This window comes from Mustela nivalis, assembly GCF_964662115.1.
Source record: "Mustela nivalis genome assembly, chromosome: 9".
Taxonomy (NCBI): Eukaryota; Metazoa; Chordata; class Mammalia; order Carnivora; family Mustelidae; genus Mustela; species Mustela nivalis.
The window spans coordinates 18,138,446-18,153,765 of NC_139028.1; the positions used below are offsets into that span (position 1 = coordinate 18,138,446).

Here is a 15,320-nt window from a genome sequence, read left to right on the forward strand (position 1 = left end):
CTCTGGCCCCTACCACGCTAAGCTCCAGGAAAAGGGGGCAGGAGGGGACTCTCCACCGCCAGAGGAACAGTAGGTTTCTTCTGGTGGCTGTATCCCAGAGGTTAGTGACCTCAGCTCCACTCCCTAAAGTGGAGCAGCCCTCTGAGAGGAGAAGGCTCTTGCCGGAGAGCGAGGGGGCTCTGGAGCTTTTTCAAGCTTTCACTTGCCCCTTGAAGGCTTTGCCTGAGCAGGACGCTGTTCTCAGGAACTGTGTCTAACCAGGTTCCCTAGCTGGGGGGTGGGGGTGGGTGGGGCAAAGCCCAGGGGATGCACAGGACTGAGAGGGATGAAAGTTCCTCTCAGGCCTCGATTTCGGCCTCCGGGGATGCCCACAGCTAAAGTGGGGGAGGGCTCTCCCTTCTACGACTGGTTCCCGCGGACCCTCTGGCACCAGGCTCCCCAGGGCCTGCGAACTGCGCGCCCGGAGACTTCTCGCAATCGGGATGCCATAGGCATGGAAGGCCTGGGCTTGGGCTCAGAAAGGGACCTTCTGCCACCGATGTCGGGGTACAGGGGATGCAGCCCCGAGCCAAGAGAAAAGTGAAAGGCGAGATGACACACACAGAATCGAGTCAAACACCGGAGCCGCGGACGAAACTCCGCGCCTGGGGCAGCAGGGAAGAAGAAAACCCGTATCCAAAGGAAATAAAAAGGCTGGGGTTGAAGGCGGGGGCTTCTCCTCGCCCCTCACCTCCACTGCCAGCACGGAGGGTTCCGAGTCCCTGGCACCGCTCTCCGCGAGCTCCTTCTTCTCTCTGCGCTGGGCCGGTGAGCGGCGGCCGCCGGCGCCCCAGCAGCAGCTAGATGTCAGGCGAAGCCCAGAGCGCCGCGCGCGGGGAAGGGAGGGGAGGGGAGGGGAGGCGGGGAGGGGAGGGGTGGGGCGGGGAGCGCGCGCGGGCTCGGCCAGTGCGGGAGGGGGGGTGGGGGTGGGCGGGCTGAGCCCGGGGACGGCGCGGGAGGGGGGAGGGAAGGGGGGCAGCTGTGGGCAGCGAGCCGGGCTCGGCCGCCAGCACTAAAGATGGAGAGGCGCCGGGGCCTCGCAGGGGAGGGGGCTCGGCGTTGACGTGGGACGCGGCGGAGGCGCCGCAGCCGGTGGTGATTTGCTAACCTCGCAGCAGAGAGGAGTTGAGGGCGATGAGAGCGGGTACTGCGAACTGCCGGGCGCTGCCGCCGCTGCCGCCGTGATACCGAGAGCAACAGTTCCCAGCAACACCCCTCCCCGACACAGGCACACACCCCCAAGAGGCACGCACACCCACCCCCAGCGCCCGGCTCGGCAGCGGTGAGTGAGGGGCCGGGGAGGGGCGCACCGCTCAGCCGTAGGCGCGCGCCGGGGCGCCCCGGGGCTGGAGAGGTCCGAGGGGCGCGCTCCCTTCGGCCACTCGGCCGCCGGGCTGGTGCCTTATTTTATTCGGCTCGTTCCCTTCCTGCTGCGGCAGCCGTCGCCACCGCCGGTTGGGGGTCGGCTAGAAGGGGAGCCCCGGCTGTCAGCTTGGGCGCAGCTGCCTCCCCAACCCTTCCTCTCTAGGGCACGGTCGGGGTGAGAGGTGGGAGGCAGAGCGGTCTTGAGGGGGCTGGAGGCGCGAGCGGAGGGTCGGGGAACCGGAGGCTTTGTACCACCAGGGGCCGGCGGAGGAGCGGCGAGCCGGTGGGTGCTCATATGTATGCGGACCGGTGCGCGGGCGCGATAGGGTTGTGCTTTATTTGTGTTTATTCACCGGCCGGCTGGGAAGCTAGAATCCGAGGATCCGAGGAGTGGATCTGGGGGCGGAGGGGAACAGGACTCGGATTCACTTGGGTTTTGCTTTCTCTTTGAAAAACGTGGTGGGCTTTTTTTTTCCGAATTGGACTTGACCCCCCACCCTTTTGGGGGGGGAGGGGCGGCCGTGGCGGAGCCGCAGACCCTCCTCGGCTCTTGGGCGGGACCGGCCGTGGCGCCGGAGCTCGCTGTGCGCTCCGGGCCGCGCTCGGTGGGTGCCCCGGCTCTGCACCTGATGCATTCGGGACGCGTTTCCCAGCCCGGCGCGCCGGCAGCTCGCTCGCACAGCCCCTCCAACGCTCCCGCACGCGCTCGAAATGCGCACCGTCTCGGCGGCCCGCGGACCCACGGGAACGCACGGACGCGCCGTGCGGCGATTCACTCGCCCGCTCCCCGGGACGCTCGCAGCGTGCCCCGGCCGGGCACCCTGCCCGTCGCTGCCGGGGTCACGGCCCTGGGTCGGAGAGGGAGGGCCGGCAGCTCCCTGCTCGCGGATCCTTCCACAACTCGCTCTCGGGCTTTTGTGCTTCCCCTTCGCCGCGGGGCGGGTCCGTCGCTCAGGCGTCCAGCCTGCCGGGACTCTCGCCTTTCGTCCGGGTCTCTTTCGCTTTCCCTCTTCCCTAACCCGCTCCTTTTCTCTCCGCCGTCTGGCTCCCCGGGAAAAGTTGCTTCCCCAAGTTTGCCGAAGTCGCTTTCAAGTCTTCGTGGGGGTGGCGGGGACTGGGGGCGTGTGGGAGCCAGATCGATCCCCGGGAGCTCCACCGGCTGAGCGCCGGCGTTCTCCCGCGCCGCACGGCTGAGCGCTGCAGCCGGCGCCCACCTGATCCCGGGCGCAGAGCCGTGGGTGCGGGGTCGGCTGCCCGAGAGCACTCTGATTTCCCGCAGGACCCAGGGCGCTTGCTTTGGGGAAGGAATTCGGGTGGCCCAGCTTCCATTCTCTCGAAGGCCCCTCCTCGTTCTCCGAAGCCCCTGGGTCTGAAGGCAAGCGCACGCACGGTGGTGGCAAGGCGGGGATGAGTGGCAGTTCCACTCTGGACGGCCTTAGTCCCCACCCCAGTGTGGGCTGCAAAAGTGTCTTGACTAGCCGTCCTGTTAACCCTTTCCGCGTGAGATCTGTGGCTCTGGAGCCAATAGGGCTCCTTCTGGGGGCGGAGGCAAGCCCTGTTTGGAGAGTCAGGGAGAGCCAGCCTTCACGGTGCTTCCACTTCATTTCACTGTGGCATTGGCCCCAGCAAGGCCGGCGGGGGGCGGGGGGCACCTGGGTCTGGGTGATGTCTTCCTAACGCTTTAAACCGGCGAGGGAGTCTCAGAGCCCTGTTACTGATCCCAAACAGCGCTTTGGGAGAAGCCTTTGTCTCCCAGCCTCCTCTCTCTTCATACTGGTAGACGCTGGTGCAGGTCTCACTTCTGGTGCCTCCAAGCCATGTCCAGCACCAGTTGCTGCTGGTGGGCACAGGACTTTGGAACCTGTGGGACATGCTTGGAGTTCATGTCCTTCGCCTGTGCACTGCTGGCTAGAGGGGTGCATATTTCCTATGACCTCTTCCAGGTCTTTTGTGACCTCTTCCCCCGCATCTGATAGATCCCCTTGCCCACTGGGCACTTGTGGGCAGGAGTTAGGTGTGGCATGTCCTAGAAGCATGTATACACGTGCTAACTGTGCCCCTCTGGCTGCTGCATTGCACACACATGCCCACGCACACGCGGTCCAGATTTCCGATTGCACGTGCAGTAGCTCTGAGGCACCTATGCGTGTAAGTAAGCCAAACTAGCGTGAGGGTTATGTGTGTTCACGATGGTGCCTGGGGGGTAGGGTCAAGGTGTCGGTGGGTCAGTCCCTTGCAGCCCTGAGAAGAGGGCAAGGGCAGAGACTGGAAGGTACTGCCTGGCCATGGGAGGGCCAGAGAAGGTACAGCCTAACTGGTAGATTGCTGTGGGCCAGGACTATAGGCCCCGTGTCCCAGGTGGGCTTGCCTGTGTTCCTCCGGCCACTGCAGCAAGGCAGGATGTAGAAAAACTTTGTTTAGAAGATGAGGCTTACTGCACAGGGAACTTGAGAGTGAGATCCTGGGCTCTCATGGACGAAAGGAAGGGCTGAAACTCTTTTTTTAAAGATTTTATTTATTTATTTGACAGACAGAGGTCACCGGTAGGCAGAGAGGCAAGCGGAGAGAGAAGAGGAAGCAGGCTCCCCGCCAAGCAGAGAGCCCAATGCAGGGCTCGATCCCAGGACCCTGAGATCATGACCTGAGCCGAAGGCAGAGGTTTTAACCCACTGAGCCACCCAGGTGCCCCGGGGCTGAAACTCTTAAAGGGCAGGCTGACTGCCTCCTAATGCATTTGGCCCTTGTTATGTGTATGGGAGGCCCTGCTCTCAGGCTTTAGGAAAGCCCAGGACTCACAAGGCTTCACTGTAATTCCCATTTCACTTCAGCCAGCAGACATCACAGAGCAGTGAATGAGGTATATGCTGGAGCAGAACCTTCTCTTTACCCTCCTCATACCTGGGCTCCCAAGGGCACATGTGCAGAGTTCTAGGAAGCTTCCTCCCACCCCCATCACAACTGCTGAGACTGTCTCACAGGGAGGGGGGCGCCGATGGGGGCGCTGTGTTGTCGGACTCCTTCTTTTTAGAGACACTCATCTGTCTTCTGTCTTCTCCTCTCGTTTCCTGCCCCTCCCTTATCCCCCCCCCCCCCAGCCCTCTCCGTTGGCCCAGGACACGCACCCAGCCCCGCTACGCAGAGCCAGGAAGGAAAGAGAGCCTCATGCCTAAGCCGAGGGGAGCACCATGGATCTGACAAAGATGGGCATGATCCAGCTGCAGAACCCCAGCCACCCCACGGGGCTCCTGTGCAAGGCCAACCAGATGCGGCTGGCGGGGACGCTGTGCGACGTGGTCATCATGGTGGACAGCCAGGAGTTCCATGCCCACCGGACCGTGCTGGCCTGCACCAGCAAGATGTTTGAGATCCTCTTCCACCGCAACAGCCAGCACTATACGCTGGACTTCCTCTCGCCAAAGACCTTCCAGCAGATTCTGGAGTATGCGTACACGGCCACGCTGCAAGCCAAGGCGGAGGACCTGGATGACTTGCTGTACGCAGCAGAGATCTTAGAGATCGAGTACCTAGAGGAGCAGTGCCTGAAGATCCTGGAGACCATCCAGGCCTCAGATGACAACGACACGGAGGCCACCATGGCAGATGGTGCGGCCGAGGAGGAAGAGGACCGCAAAGCTCGGTACCTCAAGAACATCTTCATCTCGAAGCATTCCAGCGAGGAGAGCGGGTACGCCAGTGTGGCCGCACAGAGCCTTCCGGGACCCATGGTGGACCAGAGCCCTTCTGTCTCCACCTCGTTCGGTCATTCGGCCATGAGTCCCACCAAGGCTGCGGTGGACAGCTTGATGACCATAGGACAGTCTCTCCTCCAGGGAACGCTCCAGCCTCCCGCGGGGCCCGAGGAGCCAACTCTGGCTGCAGGCGGGAGGCACGCTGGGGTGGCCGAGGTGAAGACGGAGATGATGCAGGTGGACGAGGTCCCCGGCCAGGACAGCCCTGGGGCCACCAAGTCCGGCATGGCGGGCTCCGTGGGGGACAAAGTGGAGGAAAGGGGCAAAGAGGGGCCCGGGACCCCGACTCGGAGCAGCGTCATCACCAGCGCCCGGGAGCTGCATTACGGGCGCGAGGAGAGCGCGGAGCAGCTGCCGCCTCCCACTGAGGCCGGCCAGGGCCCCCCAGGCCGACCCGAGCACCCCGTGCCCCCAGCGGAGAAACACCTGGGCCTCTATTCCGTGTTGCCCAACCACAAGGCCGACGCCGTGTTGAGCATGCCGTCGTCCGTGACCTCGGGCCTCCACGTGCAGCCCGCCCTGGCCGTGTCCATGGACTTCAGCACCTACGGGGGGCTGCTGCCCCAGGGCTTCATCCAGAGGGAGCTGTTCAACAAGCTGGGGGAGCTGGCTGTGGGCATGAAGTCCGAGAGCCGGACCGTCGGGGAGCAGTGCAGCGTGTGCGGGGTGGAGCTCCCGGACAACGAGGCCGTGGAGCAGCACAGGTAGGCCCTCTCGGGTCCCGCACCCCGCACCCCAGCCCCGGCCCTCTGCCTTGCACACCCCGCCTTCAGATATCCAGCTACCCCCGCGCCTGGGGCCTGGCTGCCCTGGCCTCCCTGCTCTTTGTAAACAAACTCCCGTTTTTTTTTCCAAGTCCTGGCTTGGGTGGGGGGCTTACTCTTCACATGTGGCGAGAGGGGCCTGGGGTCTTTCCCTAAGCATCGGGGAATCCTCGGGCGCAGCTCTTCTCTCACTTTTTGTTTTTGGGTTCTCATTTAATGGTTTTTCTGCTGTTGGGTCTGGTCGTCTTTGCCTGGAGTGACTAATATGCTGGAGGGAGGGAGAAGAGGAAGTGGGATTGGGGGAGGGGGTCTCCCATGGCCTTTCCATGGCCATATTGCTGGGTTTCAGGGACACAGGTGCCCAGGTCCCCAGGGAGGGCTCCCTGCCAAGGCCGGCTCTGGGCAGCTCCAAGCTCGGGAGGGGCTGATGCAAGCAGTTGTGGGTTCCACGCGTCATTCCTGGTGAACGTTTATCACCCCGAATGTGGCTTCCTCTCCCGCAAACACATTTGGAGGGAGTTGATTTACATTCAAGGGGGAAGGATGGGTATGAGCGTCGGGATTCTGCAGCCTGCTGTCTTACTCTCATCCCATCTCTGCTCACTTTGAATTAAATGCGACTCGGGGCCAGTCCTGGCTCCTCTCTGGCTTCCGTTTCTTTCTCTGTGAGATGACCATTCATTGAACTCTCGTGGCATGCCTGGTTCAGGACTGAGTGCTTTACCTGGAGCCACGTTTTTGCTACAACAGTCCTCTGAGTTGGGGCGGCAGGGGAGGTGCTCATCTTTCCCATAGGAAGATGCTAAGACCCTTTCCTGGAGTCCCATAGATGGTAAGAGACGGGGCTGGATTCAAATTCAGGTCTTAGCCTCCTGGCACTTGGCCGCCTCTCGGAGTGGCTTAGAGCTGGAGAGGATCGAGTCTACACTACAGAGGGTTTTGAGAATCGCTCCTCCTAAGTGGAGTGAATATGGCCAGAACCCATCGGGTTCTGGTTTGGCTGGGTTTGGCTTTGGAGGGTTTTTGGCTTTGACTTGGATGTGTTGTAACGACGTGCCTATCATTCTACTCTCTGGTCCCTGGGTCCATTGAACGGGGTTAGGAAGGCCACTTTCATTGTCATCCACAATAATATTTCCCTCTTGCCTGCTGTTTTGCCGATCTTGGGTGGGTTCCGCCCTTCGGCAACCCTCTTCCTCTACCCGCTGCTCCTGTACCTGAACAGGGGCGGGGGTGCGAGTGAGAGGGTGTGGGGGCTGGAGAGGCATCTGGAGGTCCGCTCGTCACCCCACGCCCAGCCGGAAGCTGCTCTGGCCCTGCCTGATCGGTGGCTGTGAGACTGACTTTGTGGAAAGTGCCGCTGATCTAAATGTAGCCAAATTTTTCCGGCGGGTGCGAATAGTAATGTCCGGTGAGGTGTGTCTTCCTTATGCTCCTGCCGCTCGGACATAGACGGAGGATGTGCTTGTTTCTGCTCAAACTTTCCCAAAGGGGAAACCCCCCTCCCCAAACTTGACCAGATACATCTGTCATCTTCCCCGGATGTGAATTCTCTTAGATATGTGCTGTGAGGAGTGGGGTATGGCAGAAAGTCATTTTAGTCCTGGGTCTCCTCGGGTCCTGGTTGCCTCTGTACCTGGCTGAGCTACGGAAGATACCACCCTCCCAGAATGTCCAGGTTCCCATTCTGTGGGACCCACAGTCCAGGCAGAAGCGGCGGCCTGGCTATGTTACATTCCCCGGAGAATGGGCCGTGGAACTAGCCACGTCTCCGTGGGAGCTTGGGATCACGATATAAGCTTTTGGAGCTTTGTTTTATTCTTTTTTTTTTTTTAAAGACTTTATTTATTTATTTGACAGACAGAGATCACAAGTAGGCAGAGAGGCAGGCAGAGAGAGAGAGAGAGGAAAGGAAGCAAGCTCCCCGCTGAGCAGAGAGCCCGATGCGGGGCTCGATCCCAGGACCCTGAGATCATGACCTGAGCTGAAGGCAGAGGCTTAACCTACTGAGCCACCCAGGCGCCCCACTTTTACTCTTTAAAATGGAGATGGGGCGCCTGGGTGGTTCAGTGGGTTAAACGCCTGACTCTTGATCTCCGCTCAGGTCTTGATCTCAGGGTCATGAGTTCAAACCCCGTGTTGGGCTCCATGCTGCGTGTGGAGCCTAATTTTAAAAAAAATTTACATGGAGATGGTCGGTAGAGGATGGTGCTGAATTGGCAAACTTCCAGAAATCCCTAGAGCAGCGAGCGAGGGGCACATGGGAAGTGTGCAGGTTCCCCCATTTTGTTCGGGTTCTGTCTCCACTCTGAATTCTAGAATGTAGTGTCCACAGCACTGCCTTCCCCCGGGGCTGTGCTGGGCCATGAGGCAGTGTGGAGAATGGCCTTGTCCCTGTGAGCTTATGAAGGGAAGGCCCTGGTCCAGGGATCCTCGGCTGTGGGCTGCTGATGTGGCAGGGGGGCGTCTGACTGAGGGAGGAAAGTCCGCTGCTGCAGCCCAAGAAACGAGAGCCTCGGGCAGGGCCTTGGGTGGAAGCTGTGGGGACTGAAGACATCAAGGAAAGGAGAAGATGTTCCTGCAGCCGCCCCGCAGGGGCAGACCGGCTCCCGGTCAGATGTACTTTGTGGGGCACTTTTCCCCTCTCCCTCAAAACTCCCGGATTAAGATGAAACTCCCTAATTCCTGTTCTCCTCTGTACCTCCCTGCACATCCCAACCACGGGTACAAACAAGAGGGCAGGACCGAACTATCAGAGGGGGAGATTTTGGCTGTAAACACAGCAACGAACGTGAGAGAACAACAAGCGACAGGTTTCGTTTTTATTTTACTTTTAAGCCACAGACTAAAGCGTGGCTGAAGGTTAAGTATCCAGCAGGTCTTGTTGCCTAGATCCTTGTGGAACAGAGGGGCGCGGAGAGGAGGGAGGGGGAGAGGCAGGGAAGCCGCGCGGGAGGGAGGCGTCCTCTGAATCCTGCGGGAGGCGTCCTCTGAATCCTGCCGCTGGGTCGCCTCAGCCCAAGGACGGTGAGAGGGAGCCGGAGCCTCCAACAGAGTAGAACAGGGAGGTGGTGGTCCCCGCGGTGCATGACAAGGACGCGCAGGCAGCATCACCTGTAGTCAGGGACCCGTGGAAATACAGGGCAGAGGCTCCTTGGGTAAATTAAATGGGGCTCACTTACCTGAAGGGTCCAGAAAGTCAGAAGACCCGAAAGGCCAGCCACATTCTCCAGGCAGATGAGGAGCAAGTTCTGGGCGCCACAACCACCTTCTCCAGTGTGCTCCCATCGCAGAGGACCTGAGGGGGGGAGGGTCACAGCCGGCTCCTGGAGGACCAGACTCCTTCTCTGGGTTCATCTCTCTTTCTCTCTGTCTCTGAAAGACCGGAGCTGTTCTGCATGTCGGCTTAGCTGGATCTGATAAACCAGAGATGAGCTAGGGACCGGCTCACCTGACCCCGGTGCACCTTCTCCTTCTCCGAGTTAGACTCCCCGGTTGATAAGATTACAGCAGGCGGTGTGGTTGACTGAGGTGTGAACACAATCCTCATTCCCGGCCCTCAGTCTCCATCTGACTCTGTTTCTGAATTCTGTGCTGCAGAGTCAGAGCCAGGCCTTGTTCCCCCGGGGGCCTCGGGATCTCCTCCAGCAGACCGTTAGTCTGGCCACAGCGTGACCCTGTGCACCCACAGTAGGAACTCTTGCCTGGTTTTCAAAGGGATGCTCGGGAAACACAAGGAATGATCTCAGCCAGCTCCCCAGGCCCATGTGTGCTACCCTTCCCAGAGGCTTCTTGGGGCCGGCTCTAGGGTGCCTGAACCACGTAGCTGAGATGACAGATTTCTGCCTGGCCCTTTGCCTTGGTCTCTCTCAGGTGGCCAGCTGCTCCGTTTTCAGCAGTTGACCAGAGGGCCAGCAGCTGTTGACCTTGGTTTCGGCCACTTTGGGGAGCTCAGCGGTTGCCCTCACTCTTCTGGGTCGCCTCTTATCATTCTGCCGGCTTTAGGTGCCTCTGAGGTCAAAGCCAGCTCTGCTGGGAACGAGTGTGCCAACAGCAATCATATTCACAGTGCCTTTGATCAGTGATAGCTCTCTCTTTGCCGAGCACTTTTCGTGACTTTCTCGCTGTCCACCCCGCAGCCTCCCCTACACGGGCTCGGTCAGTTCCATCATCCCCTATCTGAATGTGAGGTCTGAGAAGCTCTGAAAGCTAGAAGGTTTTGTGCAACCCATTGAGTGGCAAAACCTGATCGGGAATGATGGGAGGCTATATTTATCCCGTCTATTTTGAATATTCATATGTTTCGTTGCAAAAATATTAATGTGTTTGATTACAGAGTGCTTCCCTAGACTCCTTCGAGACTGGCAAATGCTTGTAGGTCCATAGTAGCTTCCTAAAATCCCAACAGTTTGGCTTTCTGGAGTACCCACGGGTTTTGGATCAGGGATCGTGGACCATTTTTACTTAGCTCCACCTTGCAGACGAGGAAAAGGAGCCCTGGAGCCAGTAAGTGACTTGCCCAAGGTCACGTAGCCAAAAATGGATAGGGTCAGGAGCCTGGCTCCCCTTCCGATGCCCAGTCCTGAGTGCTGTGCGCCAGGCCATATAAGCACATGGACACTGCTGTCCTGGGGCGGGTCCATCTGACCTAGTCTTTGGGTGCCAACACCTTCCCTTGGATATCACCATCGGGGGCCACGGCTATCTTCCTTGACGTCAGTCCTAAAGGTCAGGTAGAGCCCGACTTTTCTGAGCGGCTATTTGTGGCTGTTCTGTCATTCACAGATTTGCTCAAATCCCTTCTGAATCCATTTCTATTTCCAGGAAGCGCCCTTTTGGGGGTGATGAATGACTTACATTTATCTCCTCCCGGGACTCCTGGAAATCTGGCCTTTGGAGACATCGTTAGTTGTGGAGTTGGGAAGACGGCGGGAGGCTCGGGGTTGGGGGGGCGGTGTTTGCTGTGCCCAGCCGGGGCGGAGGCCAGGCCTCTAGACTCCGCCGTGTGGTTTTTAGCTCTGTGATCATTGTCGGGCTCTTTTTCCTTCTGAGCTTAATTCCTTCGTTTGTAAAACGAGGTGCTCAGATGTGCTGTTTGTGGATTGTTGAGTTCTTTAAGAAGTTCCCTTAACCCCTTGTGCATGCAGTTACGTCTTCATGGGGTCCTTTTGGCGAATTGCGTTTGGCTCTGTGTTGGGTTGGCAGTCAGCCAGCTAAAATAGGGGCTCCCTCTGATTTACTCCTGTCCACTCCGGCTTCATTTTTTAATACTTATAGAGTCAGCTGGGCTCCAGACTGAACTCTGGGGCATTTTGAAGATGATTTCTTTTATTTTCTTTCCCGTGGAGGGAAGTGGCCCTGTTCTCTCATCTCAGTGAGAAAAGTCCCATTTTAATTTGCTGTCACTATTGGATGGAGCTGCTAATTGCTGGAGGGAGAGGAAGGAAGAACGCCTCAGCTCAGCGACACGTTCGCCGCCTGCTTGTTCTAGGAACTCTATTTATGAATCTTTAAAATAGTGATTATCCTAAACTGTTAAAATCAAACTCCATTCACAACTCTTTCATTTCTTGCTAATTCAGGGGAAAAACATTTCCAATCACTTTAATTTTTTTAAAATTAATGACTTTAAAACAAGTCCAGCTGAAAGACTTCAGAATCTTGCTAAATGAGCACAGGCGAGCCTCAATGCGCCCCTTGGAGGGTTCCTGAATTATCCGTGGTAACGGAAGGTTTTCTTGAAGGTTCTGTTTCTGTGGTGTTGGGTGGAAGCTCTGACTCTTTTGGTTGGGGTGCCTGGGTGGCTCAGTGGGTTGAGCCTCTGCCTTCGGCTCAGGTCATGATCTCAGGGTCCTGGGATCCAGGTCCCCATCGGGCTCTCTGCTCAGCAGGGAGCCTGCTTCCCTTCTTCTCTCTGCCTGCCTCTCTGCCTACTTGTGATCTCTGTCTGTCAAATAAATAAGTAAAATCTTTAAAAAAAAAAAATTCACCAAGGCATCCCCAGCTCTACCTCTGACGTTTTCTACGTAGTAAAATGTGTATCTCGAGCCAATTAGGCTATCTGGGCCTGAATCCTTATTTTACCACATAGCAGCTGTGTGACTGTGGTTGTGTTTCTTAACCTCTCTGTGCCTGTCAGCTCCTTAGTAAAATGGACGTAGTAACAGCCCCTACCCACTGGGTTGTTACAAGGATTCACTGGCAAACATTTGTCCAGTGCAAGGAATGGTGGCACCGAGTAAATGCTCCGTGTGTGTTCACTGTTGTGTTTTTATGGCTCTTGTGAAATGGCACACTGGCCGTGCAGGGGAGGAAATGCATCCGTGTTGGTCCGGGGCCTGCTTTCCCCCAGAGGTGTTAGTTCATACAGCGCCGTTGGGGGCCGATACACCCTGAGCACCTGAATTCCGCCCCCACCCCTGGGAGCTGATCCCTTGTACTCTGGTGGCCAGGGTACTCTTTGTCCCATTGACCCGTGGCTTGATGAGTCATTCCAGTTCTCATTTAAATTTAGCTGGGCAGCGCTCCACCGTCATCAGTTCCAAATGCCGAGCAGGCTCACCCAGGGTCCAATAGCCCGTGCCTGTGGCCAGGCGAGCAAATCAGTGTCGTCGACACCAAGATGAGGAGCACAGGCCCCAGCTGATGGAGGGAAGTCTGGGCTCCAGGCGGGTGGGTGTTCCAGAGCTCCTTCCCTGCCCTGCCGCCTCCCACCCGCTGACCCCATGCAGCTAGTAGTGGATTTGGAAACAGCATTTTTGGTGCTTGGTACATGATGGGTTCTGTGCTAAGTGCATTCACAGTTAGGCTGTCTTCACGCGCTCTGGCCACCCTGTAAGGGAGATACTAGTTGCAATTTCCCTGATGGGCAGAGAGAAGCATGGGAGGTTAACAGACTTGTCCACGGTAAGACCGTGTAGGGGGCGTCAGGGTTTGTGCTCAGCCCTTTGGGCTTGGAGTTCACTGTGTTTTCCAAAATGCCCTGCTTGGACCTTCGGGCCCGGATGGAATCAGAAGGGAAGGGGGCATAAGGGAAGGACCAGTTCCGTGTTTCCTGCAGCCAGTGGCCACGAGGCTCGTCGCTTGGTCTCCTCTGGCCTCCTGGTCTTCTCCAGTGGTGCGAGAGGAGGAAAATAGGTTTGGGGGCTGCTTACTTCAGAGGGTTCAGATTTTTGGGGGTCGGGGCCACAGAAGTCCCCGGAGCAAGGCATCACCACCTTATCTCTCACCAACATAGAGAGACCAGCTTCTAGTGATAGAGACCTTTATGCTGACTCAAAAAAGGAAAAAAAAAAAAAAACACAAAAAACAAAATAGAAAAGGAGAGAGAGAAAAAAAAAACTTACAAAAATAAAAATCCCTTGCTGTTAATTTCATGCCAGCATAATCAGGAATCCCCTTTCCTACCGTCTCCCCTTAAAAGCCCCGGTGTCCTTATTATGCCGGCGCAGTCTGGAAAAACCATGGTTGGGTTTTGCCTGTGTGAGGCTTATCTCTGCAGCTGCGAGCAGGGGATTGGTACTTTGTTGTCAGGATGGAAACTTCGGCGGAAAACTTGCTAGAACCTGAGCAGGTCTGAGTTCCCGGCTCACTTTCGGTTCTGTCCTCAAGCCCCGATTTCCATCAGCAGGAACAGACTGCATTCAGCGTTGCCGTCGGAGAAGCTGGGTTAGACAGCGCGGAGACCTTCCTGAGGCCGTGGGGGCGTCCCCGGCGAAGTGATTAGGACACTGGGTCACAGAACTTTTTTTTTTTTTTCCATATTTTATTTATTTATTTGAGAGAGAGAGAGACAGCGAGAGAGAGCATGAGCGAAGAGAAGGTCAGAGGGAGAAGCAGATTCCCCGTGGAGCTGGGAGCCCGATGCGGGACTAGATCCCGGGACTCCGGGATCATGACCTGACCTGAAGGCAGTCACTGAACCAACTCAGCCACCCAGGCGCCCTGGGTCACAAAACTTTTTGACTGAAGAGGAGAAATCGCGGGGCCAGTTGGAAGAAGTTTTTAGCGTTCTCCTCTCTTTTGAGCCTTTTTTGTTTATGTCTTTTTAAAAGTTTATTTTTTTAGGACACCTGGGTGGCTCAGTTGGTTAAGCCACTGCCCTTGGCTCAGATCATGATCCCGGAGTCCCTGGATCGAGTCCTGCATTGGGTTCCCAGCTCCATGGGGAGTCTGCTTCTCCCTCTGATCCCTCTCCCCTCTCATGCTCTCTCTCTCTCTCTCATAAATAAATAAATAATCATTTTAAAAAAGTTTATTTTTTTAATTAAGTCATCTGTGTACCTCACATGGGGCTTGAACTGAAGACCCTGAGATCAAGAGTGGCCCGCTCTTCTGACTGAGCCCACCAGGTGCTCCTTTGGGCCACTTGGGTTCCCCGGAAATGTTAAGTAAGGACTTGGGCACCGACACAAACCCCTACCAGCAGATGTGTCAGGAGTAAGACAGACGGACTGCCAGACCGTGGTCTTTGTAGGGGGCGAGGTGTGCAGTGCAGGGGAACAAGCTGACGTCACACAGACGTGGGTGTGAATGCCGGGGCTGCACTGTGAATCTGGGCAAAGGACTCCACCTGTCCCAGTTGTCGGGCGCCTCTCCTACCACGGGAGCTTAGTTCCTTACCTCTGCATGTGGTTTTAAGCAAGTTAAATGAGGTAGCAGGTAACCCAAAGCCCACAGCAGGGACTCCCGTGTGAGGCCGGCTCTCTGCTTCCCGCTTTTTTTTTTTTTTTTTGTGACCCCAGCCTGACAAAGGGTCTGCTTACTCGCTGAGCCCCCTGCCACCCTCGCCCGGTGTCGGTCTCTAAGTGGATAAGCCAAGCGTTGTGATCTTAACGCCATTAAGCCTTGTTGGCACAACTCTCCTTGCCATAGTGAGAAGCAGATGTGGCCAGCGGTAATGGCCCTCGGTGATCCACCAGGCCTGGAGTGCTGGGGGAGACATGATTAGCATTAATTTGGGGGAGTCTTTTATGGCTATTGAGGAAGATGCAGAGGGATTGTTTGAAATGTATTTATTTAAGCCGTGCAGCGGGTTAGATGCTGTTGGGGTCTACCGTGGCTTACCGCCCCCCGACTCCCCCCAGCCTCTTCTTTAAATAAGGTCCCCTCCCCAGCCCTGAAGCCCGGCCTGATTACTTCCAGAGTCGGAGAGACAACTTAGCCGCCTCTTGTTTCTTGCCGATGTACCTTATTAGTAACACCTGGCGTCATAACCCGCTAATGGGAACCAGCGCTTTCCTCCTGCGTGGCCGGTGACAAGTAGCCTTGTCAGCCGGAGCTTGCCGTGCGAGGAAGTTCCTATTAGCTTTATGGTCAGGAGAACTTGTCCTGTTCAGGAAATGAATGTTGCCTCTAAAGGTCCGTGGCCCTGACCCTGGTGGGGTAACCTGTGCGGGCCGCT

At 57.2% G+C, this 15,320-nt stretch overlaps 1 protein-coding gene across 2 annotated transcripts in view; it reads left to right on the forward strand.

The window, feature by feature from the left end:
- Positions 1–987: 987 nt before the first annotated feature.
- ZBTB16 (zinc finger and BTB domain containing 16) overlaps positions 988–15,320 on the forward strand; it is a 183,116-nt gene continuing 168,783 nt past the window's right edge. The window contains exons 1-2 of one of the 2 annotated variants that reach the window (XM_082682722.1): positions 988–1,321; positions 4,500–5,857. In XM_082682722.1, coding sequence (XP_082538848.1) covers positions 4,590–5,857 — 1,268 coding nt within the window. In that variant the 5' untranslated portion in view covers positions 988–1,321; positions 4,500–4,589. Of the gene's footprint in view, positions 1,322–1,349; positions 1,688–4,499; positions 5,858–15,320 lie in introns of those variants that run through there. The other variant, XM_082682723.1, reaches the window with a different exon arrangement.